Source organism: Xiphophorus maculatus, chromosome 23, assembly GCF_002775205.1.
Source record: "Xiphophorus maculatus strain JP 163 A chromosome 23, X_maculatus-5.0-male, whole genome shotgun sequence".
Taxonomy (NCBI): Eukaryota; Metazoa; Chordata; class Actinopteri; order Cyprinodontiformes; family Poeciliidae; genus Xiphophorus; species Xiphophorus maculatus.
The window spans coordinates 5625338-5635626 of NC_036465.1; the positions used below are offsets into that span (position 1 = coordinate 5625338).

General features: G+C 37.2%; 1 protein-coding gene across 1 annotated transcript; it reads left to right on the forward strand.

The window, feature by feature from the left end:
- Positions 1-739: 739 nt before the first annotated feature.
- slc26a2 (solute carrier family 26 member 2) lies at positions 740-9898 on the forward strand. Its single transcript, XM_005808628.2, has 5 exons — positions 740-832; positions 2402-3010; positions 3189-3479; positions 4859-5307; positions 6545-9898. Exons 2-5 carry the CDS (start codon positions 2417-2419, stop codon positions 7365-7367), a joined length of 2157 nt encoding a protein of 718 aa, XP_005808685.1. The 5' UTR covers positions 740-832; positions 2402-2416; the 3' UTR covers positions 7368-9898.
- The last annotated feature ends 391 nt before the right edge of the window (positions 9899-10289 follow it).

Sequence of the window (10289 nt, forward strand, 5' to 3'; positions counted from 1 at the left end):
TTAAAGAGACTTGAATTTGATAAATACTGTAAAGTGTCTTGTTTAAATACGGACAAATTACAAATTAAATTTTCTTTGAAATATAGAACAAGTTACTATGTTTTATATGCATGGCAGCAATGATGTATGACCACCAACCTCCCCAGTTGTAATTCTGACTGAAAGCATTGTTCTAGTATTTTTTAATGCAAACTCAAAATAAATAAATAAAATAAAAACAGAAAGAGATAATACTAATACAAAAAGAGAGACAGAATAAAGAGAGACAGAGAGAGGGCCGAAGGTTCTGAATTTGGGGGATTTCTGTTTTTGTTTTCTATGCAATGTAGAGTGCCATGATATCCTAATCTAAAAAAGGGTGTCGGATGTCATGTAACTAAAAACTCGTCAAGTTTCTGATACTTGACTTTCGATCGACTGTGCTTTTTTAGTGTCTGTTCCCAAATATAATACTTTTTTTTTCTTTTAATAGAGAAACTCAAAACCTTTACGTTTTTTGAAACGCATATGAAAAATACAACCGATAGTTTCAGTTCAGAAACTTCTTATAAATGTATTAAAATCGGTGCTATATTAACAACAAAGCTAATATAGCACAGCAACATTATATTACGAATATAATACAAAAGATTGAGACACAGTCTAGTCAAAACCAACTCCATTTCTATCTGTTTTTAACGGCAGGTCACATGACGCAAACACGTTTTCTTAAGACGTCATGACGTACGACATTACAGTTAAACGTAAAATGAATCCGAGGCGGAATAAAACTCGACTGTTGGAAAGCAACAGGAGACAAACTTGTTCGTAACAGCGCTTCATTCGGCGGCAGGTTAGTGAAATTTAACATGAACGTTTTCCTTTCTGAATTACGTCCAGTCACGTTAACTTACGCAAGTTGATTAAAGTTCCCTTCCATGTCCACGTTGACAACTTGTTTACAATGGTGGTCATTCATAGGACTCTGGTAGTTGGCTAAAGGAGGAAGAAAGGGACGCAAGCGTTGATATATCGATGTACTGAACGAAGTTGTTGAGAGTGCTGGTGTACATTTCGGCAACCTCCAAGTGGCAGTTTATAAACTTGCTATAGACTAAGCACCAACACCATTGCTCTGCTTTTAACGTTTTGAAAATGCAAACTTTTACCTTGCTTACCGAAGAAAGTATACAATATTATTTTTTAACTACCAATAGTTAAAAATCTAACATAAATGTCACTTTTATTCAGTGACATTTATGAGTTATAACTGCACAGGAACGATAACCACGTTCTATTGTCATTTTCCTCGTTCTCTGTCCTTACTTTGGTCCGTATATTCGCCATCAAACACTGAAAGTTTGTGCCAGGGTTTCTTGGTGTGTCGCTTTATGTGTAACCTGAACTGTAAGCATACGCAGCACTCTACATATCTCATATACGCATAAAATAGGAGGAAATATGCTTTTAGGTATGGACAAAATGTTAAGTCATGATAGAGAGACTTCCGTGCTTTTCTACTGCACGGTGAATGTTATTACAGTAACAATAATATGCAAAAGGAATTTTCATATTTTCTGTAGGTTTCCTGGGGCTGTACTGTTGCCTTGCAGAAAGAAAATCCATGGTTTTGAGCCTTGGTTCTTTTTGCATAAAGTTTGCAATTTATCGTTATGTTGGGTATTCCTCCCACAGTCCAAAAGCTTGACTGTTAGATAAATTGGTCACTTGATACTACACCCAGGTTTGAGTGTGTACAAGCATGGTTGTTAGTCCTTTGGGTCCCTGTGTTGCTCTGTGATGGACGGCGACCTATACCACAAGAACTGGGCACCAGCTTTCCTGCTACCGTGCAAAAATAAGCAGGTTTAAGTTAAGATGATTTGTAAAAGACATTTATTAAACATGATATTATGATAAAAGAATATTCTGATGTTATTCTGGCAATGGTAAGAGACAAGTACTATGACAAGAATTAAATGTGGCGGAGGCAGTGTAATGCTTTGTGTATACCTCTACTAGGACCTTCCATTCATGTGGATGTTATTATGACACTATTTCATGGCAATACTACAACCTGAAGCTTAGCTTTATAGGAGGGATAATTCACTTAGCTACAAAGAAAAATATATATATTTCAGGAATTGTTTGAGGAGCACAACATCAACTTTAAGGTGTTAACTTGCATTTCCAGTTCCCCAAATCTCTAAGCAAGCATCTTGTGAGATGTGCTGGACAAAAGTCTAATCTGCTTAAAGAAACTACTGACATCCTGTTGCCACAGCACACCTTTTGTGGTCTAGTATGTATGGACTAGACTTGCTTTCCCATCAAAAGGGTGACCAAAACACAGTATTAGGCAGATGGTCATAATATCTGATTGGTTTTATCTTTGTTTGATCACTGAACATTCTCACTGCAGGAACTAAAGCTCAACATGCTAGATGGGGGCGACTGTTGCACAGCTGTGGAGGCTGATCCACATCAGCCACTGATTCTGGAAAGAGCTGAGAAGGAACCTGAGAAGAAATGGCATACTGTTGTATCAGATCGGGTGAAGAAGCACTGCTCATGCTCCCCGGAGAAGGCGAAATCCAAAATACTGAGCTTTGTCCCAATTCTGCAGTGGCTGCCCCACTACAAGCTAAAGGACTGGATTCTGGGTGATATTATGTCAGGACTTATAGTGGGAATCCTCCTGGTTCCTCAGTCCATTGCCTACTCCTTACTGGCTAGTCAAGATCCTATATATGGTTTATATACTTCCTTCTTTTCATCTATCATTTATGCCATCCTGGGTTCCTCCAGACACATCTCAGTGGGGATATTTGGAGTGCTCTGCCTGCTTGTGGGTCAGGTTGTGGACAGAGAGTTGGCTCTTGCAGGATACCTCCCAGAAAGCAGCTTTGTCAGTAACAACAGTGATGCCTTGTTGGCTGGCCAGGGGAACAGCAGTAATGTAAAGTGTGATAGAAGCTGCTATGCGATCACAGTGGGAGCAACAGTCACCTTCACTGCTGGCATTTACCAGGTAAATTTAATATCTCACAGTTGTCCAAGTAAATAAAGGTAATTCTTAATGTGAAATTAGGCATATTTTACTGTATAGTTTTTAGTAAATCCTTACATTTTCAAATGTTTTATTAAAGTCAAACATCAGTTACTGCTTTATTTTTTAACTTGGCTGCTTTTTAATCTCTTTCTCTCAGGTTCTGATGGGCCTTTTGCAGGTAGGCTTTGTCTCCGTCTACCTGTCAGACTCCCTGCTCAGTGGCTTTGCAACAGGGGCCTCCCTGACCATCCTCACGTCCCAGATCAAGTACCTTCTGGGGCTGAAGATCCCCCGGCCGCAGGGCTGGTTCACTCTATTCAAGACCTGGTATAGTCTGTTCACCAATATTGCAAAAACCAATATCTGTGATCTAATCACAAGCCTGGTTTGCCTGGCTGTCCTGATTCCAGCAAAGGAACTGAATGATCGCTTTAAATCCAAGCTAAAGGTAAAAATACTAAGAGTTAGATTTGTACTTCTATTTGCATGTCTTACACTGTTTAATCACTGAGAGCAAGCCACACTCTTTTCTCTATAGTAAGATAAAAGTTGCGATCCTGTCTGGGTTATGGTAGACAAGCTACTCTCCTGCTATTTTCTTACTCATGCTAACCTAATTGATGTTCGTATTGATATACTGCATGTTTCAGGTGCATGCTAATCTCAAAAGGTATTATAAAGAATCATAAACAGCTTGAAAAAAATGGCCAAAAAAATTCCACAGAATGTTAACCCTACAATTGTGCATTCAGAAAAATATGAAAGTCATCCAAATGGATAATCAGACTGTATTGTGTCTATCAGGCACCGTATAAATAATGTTGCACCTTATGCACTGGGATTGCCACTTGGTGGTGCATATGGATAAGTGGCAAGCAGTCATGACCTTTGAGATACAAGGCACAGCAAACCTATAAATAAACAACAGTAAAATAAAAGTGATTTTCTCACCATTTCTTTAAATAATTAGAAATGTTAATGTTGCTGGTAAGGTACATTCAGGGATACTGAAAAAGTCATCACAATGATATGAAATCATGATGGATGATTATTTTTCCCTTTTCAAGATGACAGAAATGTAACAATATATGTATTGTCTAAAAAGTTCTTCAATATGCGGCTTATTATCAGTCCCTCAATCAACTTTCCTATACAAATTCAATTGGTTTGCATTAAGTTTGAAGTCTTGTCTTCAGTTTCTTCTTCTCGTTGATTCTGCAATTCACAGATTATGACTTGGTCTGTGACGATAGATGTGTTTAAGTGATGGTTGAATTGCAGAAACTCTAGGTTGTCTATTTTGGTGTGTTTGTGCTATGAGCTATCAGTTAGGAACTTTAGTTGGCTGGTTGTGTTCCTGTGATGTTAGTTTATCTCAGATATGCTGCAACATTAAGTGATTAACTTTTCTCAGTTAAAAATCCTAGTTTAGTTACAGCTTAAAATGCAGTTACAACAGGAACCTGTCTGGACAACCCTCTGTTCCCCATGCTTCCTATATCTGCTGTATGCTGCTACTATTACCCTGACGGATAGCGATTATAGACACTAAGTATGATCTCGGCACTGAGAATTAAAGTGATTCAAGATGCACCTAAACACTAACCATGTTTGAAAATGACTTGTAGTAAACATGATTCCAGGTTCAAAACATATGAACAAAGCTACACATTTGGCTCTAAATGTGAACTTTTTAATTTGATTATATATATATATATATATATATATATATATATATATATATATATATATATATATATATATATATATATATATTCTTTTTTTTTTTTAAACCAGATTTATTTGACTCCTTTTTCTCTTTCCCAGGCTCCGATACCGTTTGAGCTGTTTGTGGTTATAATCGCAACCCTTGCCTCTCACTTCGGTCACTTCAACAGTGAATATGGTTCTGGAGTGGCTGGAGACATCCCTACAGGCTTCCTGCCTCCTCAGCTGCCAACATGGACGCTCATCCCCAATGTGGCCGTGGACGCCTTTTCCATTGCCATCGTAGGATTCGCCATCACCGTCTCCTTATCCGAGATGTTTGCCAAGAAGCACGGCTACACGGTGGATGCCAACCAGGAAATGTATGCCATTGGCTTCTGCAACATCCTGCCTTCTTTCTTCCGCTGCTTCACGACCAGTGCTGCTTTGACGAAAACCCTCGTCAAGGAATCAACAGGGTGTCAAACGCAGATGTCGGGCCTGGTCACGGCTGTTATTCTGCTATTGGTTCTTCTGGTTATTGCTCCACTCTTTTACTCCCTTCAAAAGTAAGTATATCGGAATTTCTAAATACATTAAACATTTCTAGTTAATGTGATTTATTGTTTTTACATATGAATATCATATTTCACCTAAAAATTATGATCCTTGCAATCAAGGTAACATTTAGCATCTATTTGTCTGGAAAATGTTTGTTGAGCAACATTGCATCTTAGGAAAAGTTAAAATCTCTGCTATTTTGTTGTGTTCTCTCCATAGAGTGAAAATGTTTTAATTGCTTTTAATCAGATTTTTAGATTCTCCTAAAAACATGTTTTAAAAAAAATACACACACTACAGGCGTAGAGTATAAAACCTTGACATGACATAGGCATTTTAAAACATTCCCAGTGTTTCAGGAAACAGGAGGTTTACAATAGGATTTGCTTGTGTTTACATTTTGAAAAGAGGTTTCAAAGGTAAACTTTGACAAATACGGATAACCTCTGGTTATGGTTCCGATCCCATGTTGACTCGCCTGCTTTTCAGTCAGCAGGAGTTCTACTCAGTACAAACCCCGGATACAGATGTTTTAACATGCCCACATAGCCATTCATTTACAATAATAAACAGGCAGTAAAATAAAGGAAAGTGCAAGCAAACCATCAATGAATACAAATTAACTCTCAATAAGGAGTAGCTCCGCATTAGTTTGCACACATACCCATTGAAGTTTTTCACATTTTGTCATGTTACAACCTTCGCTGTACTTTAATGTGCTTTTATGATTAACCAACACATTTTTTTGTAAATAAAAATCAGAAATATGTGGCATACAGCCACATACTTTTCCAATTTTTAAACAACCATCTTTTTAAGCAATTAGCTTTTCTACAACTGCTATAAAATGAAATGGTGAAGGGAGGAAATGGCAAAACGTGCCCCTGAAACGGGGATACGAATCAGTGAAGACTGAGCTTGCTTGAAACTGGACAGCAGTTTGACACTCTACATGTGTTTTTATGTAGTTGACAATCTTTTGCAATTGGCACATGTTTCACGCCTTTCCTCTTTTTCACACTGGCTCACTTTGCACTCCAAACCCCCCTTGAAAGTTGGCAACCCTGGTTAATGCACACTGAGGTGAACTGCTAAGGAGAGATATTCCGCTTAGTTCCACTAGCAACTGCAATTTTTATCTATAGTAGCAGATGGGCCAAACGACTCTGAGGTTTTTTTGTCTTTCTTATTCTGTCCTACGAAAACTGTTTAACCTGACATTTTTCTCTCTTCTGCATTATACAGATGTGTTTTAGCAGTTATCATTGTGGTGAACCTACGTGGTGCTTTAAGAAAGTTCAGGGACGTTCCCCGGATGTGGCGCGTCAACAAAATCGATGCCTCGATCTGGCTGATCACCATGGCAACATCAGCGCTGGTCAACACAGAGCTCGGCCTCCTGGTTGGTGTTTTGGTGTCGGCCTTCTTTGTCCTCGGCCGGACCCAGCAAGCCCAGGTCCTGGAGCTGGGCCGCGCTGCCTCCAGGGAGCACTATGAGAATGTTTCATCCTACCATGGCCTTCAGACACATTTTGGAGTGGCTGTATTCAGATACGGTGCACCGATCTACTATGCCAACCAGAGCTTGTTCAAAAAATCTCTATACAAATGTGCAAATCTTAAACCTGTGAAGGAGAAGGCTCAACATTTTAAATTCGAAAAGAACAAAAATCAGGAAGACACTGAAGAGATACCAAAGGGGATGTCTGAAGATAAACAAAACAAGGAGAGTGAGGCTTCTTCATCCGTAATATTGATGCTGGATGAAAAATCTTCCAGAAACGTACGCAGCTTGGTAATCGACTGCAGCGGCATCTTGTTTTTGGACACAGCAGGAGTGAACGCTCTGAAAGAGGTCCGCAAAGATTACAGAGAACTTGCGGTTGAAGTGGTCTTGGCCCAGTGTAATACTTCAGTACTGGATTCTCTGGAAAGAGGCGGTTACTTTGACAGCAGAAAAGATGGTGAGGTAGGAAAAAACAACATGATATTCTACACCATCGCGGATGCTGTCAGCTACGTCCAAAACCTAAATGTGCCTAATGGAGATTGTGATAACAAATCCTGAAGATGCAATAATCCGTCCAAAGGTCTGGTTATATGTGATATACAGCCAGCACACAGCTAAACAGTAGCTCTTTGTCACCAACATGCCTTATAATTCTGCTGCTGCTGATGAAAGTTGGTGTTACAGGTGTAGATCAGAATTATTTATTTTACCTTCAGGGGGTCAAATTAAACTTAGAGAAGAGTTACTAGAAACCTTAGTTATGATGTTTCAATATAATCTTATTTTTCTATTTCGTAAGCAAATACATTCAAATGAGTGGTTGAGTTCTCCCTTCATCAGTTGGGAGAGGTCTAAAATTTATATTTATGTATTGCTAAGTCTATCATGAAAATCTATTCAACCTTATCTTTATTTTACCTATTTTAAATCTAGTAGTGAGATTTTTTTTCACATGAAATAGATTGTTCTTTTTTTTAGTGTTTCGGAAGTGTTTCTAAATTTGACAGTTGCTTACAGAGAGATAAAAACACCCAGAGGAAGATGATCTGAAGTAAATAAAATTGCATCATCACTGCCTTCCTCTTTATTAAGCTTTGTATAAGAACCCTTCCTTATTAGTTGTCATTCCAGTCAAACTACTTTGTGCCTTCATAAAAAGAAAAATGATGATACTAACAGGAAGTGTTTACTTTTGTCTATTGGGGAACAAAGTTTAGTTTGATTTCAGAAGCCAATCTTTATTACAAATTCTTTGTTGTTTTTGCAGTAATTATTGTTTTATTTTTAGAGTTAGACTATGGTTTCATCACATATCCTTCCCACGTTATTAAGCCATAATTAATGTCTGAGAACTCCTGTTCTACTCATCACAACATTGCGCTTTTGTATTTGTCCACTATGGCAAATGCTTCAAAGCATTCCTGATCAGAAATACTGTATGCTTGGCCTCATTATCTCAATAGACCTCAGTAATGCACTAACTACATGGGAAGTCATCTAAAAATAAGTGTAGGAAGTTAGGTGTTAATAAGTGTTCTATTTTTTTTACATGGTTTTTATCCCCACTGAATAAATACACATAAATTAAAGGTAAATGCTTTTGTGTGAAATTATACTGCTGGTGAAAAGGGATTTCATTTTAGGTGTCTTGTGCAATTTTATCTTGGAGGCCATAAAACATATGTATGTTACTAGCATTAAGCAATAATTTAACAATATAGTCAGGTAGTCAAACATTTAAGCATGTTATAACATTACATTTCAGGTTAGAGATAAAGGATTGGTTTATGTTAGACTAAAGTAGGCTCTTGAGTAAACTTTAATTACCTGTACTATACAGTTGTTTGAATCTGCATTAAGGATGTGGGATTTGGACTTTGAACTTTCTCCTGGTATTCTGCAGCACTGAAAAACTCAAATATTACTTTAAACCTAAACCGGTTTTCAAACGGTTACATTTGGTGGTGTAAATCTACCACAAAATAGCACACAGCTGTTGAATTTGATCATAGTTTTAAATATATTTATTAATGTTTTGCTGAAGCCATGAGGCAAAAAAGTAGAGCCAATAGCAAAAGTAAGTTTTTAAGGTTTCCAAACACTTCTGAACAGGACAGTGTCTTACTGTAACGTAAAATATGCAGCTGAAGTTGTAGTGAAGTGAATGCTATGTACTCCTCGGAGTTTTGTATGTTTCATTATCGTGGTAAGTCGTCATGGGTTCGGTTCACATATTTGATCAGTCAACAAGGTGAAGGGTCAATATACAATAAAAGGTTTACTATAGGTCATCAGAATGAAAAACTGAGCTGTTATGCAATCATAAATAAAACGTTTAGGAAGTCGCTGTATAAATAGTTTTCTTATCATGTGCTGTAGCACAGGACCTGGGCTATAAAATGGAGGAAGAAAAATTACCTCAGGTTTATTCTCACCAGAAAAAGTAAGGAAAAGTTATTGCTGCTTTAAAAGCACATTAAAATATGTACTATTCATGTTTGAAGTGCCTAAAGCTTTTGCTGTCTCTGTTACCAGACATGCCTTAAATTACAAAGTAAGATTGTATATGTAGCACTCATGATACTGTCTGTAATGGCTGTATGCACATTGTTTTGGTGCGACTGTTCACATTCCATTGACATTTAATTTTGGGTGTGGGGGCTGTAAATAAATGTGGGCTCACCAGTTTAACTTCTTTTGTTATGACAATCAATTATAGGACTTTCCCTGCTGAATTATACTGAAGACACTGTTGTTGCACTCTTGCTCAAAAACAAGTCTATTAGGTAATTGAGACATGTGAAACTGTTTATTTTGTATGCTATTTTGTAAAACCATTATTATCTAACTTTATTTCTTTAAACAAAATATCTATGCAAAAATACATATTACAGCCTTCTCTTGTGTATAGTTTTGTAGTTTTTAATGTAAGTCCTTGAACCAAAAGACGATCACAATTATTTTTTATTGCTTTAAGGCTCAGGTTTATTTATTACTCAGAATAGACAAGAAGTCAGAAAGTATGATGTGGAACACAATGTTACGCTTGACAAGAACATTTATATGGTTGTGAAATTTTAATAAATAAATAAAAGCATAATTTTGCAATTGGTTTTCTTGTTCTTTATAGTTTCTCTTTGTAGTTTAGTCCCAATAAAATCCCCAAATTCCAGTCTAAAATGAGTCCGTCACCAATTGTGTCTCGCATTTGCTTAAAATTTGTGTTTTACAGAGATTAAATGATAACTTCTACTTTTATAATCCTGTGGAAACTGTGGAATGGAGCTTTCTGGAGAACTGTCACTCCCTGTTGTGTAACCATAAGAGTTTAGTGTTAAGAAAAATGATTATTTTAGTGTTTAATACAGTTAATCGACGACATGTGTAAAGGTATAGCCAACACTTTGGAATAGTTTTCTGTGGAACATGTGGGAGATGACAATAGCAGACATTTAAACAAGCAGGGCCCTTTTTTTTCCT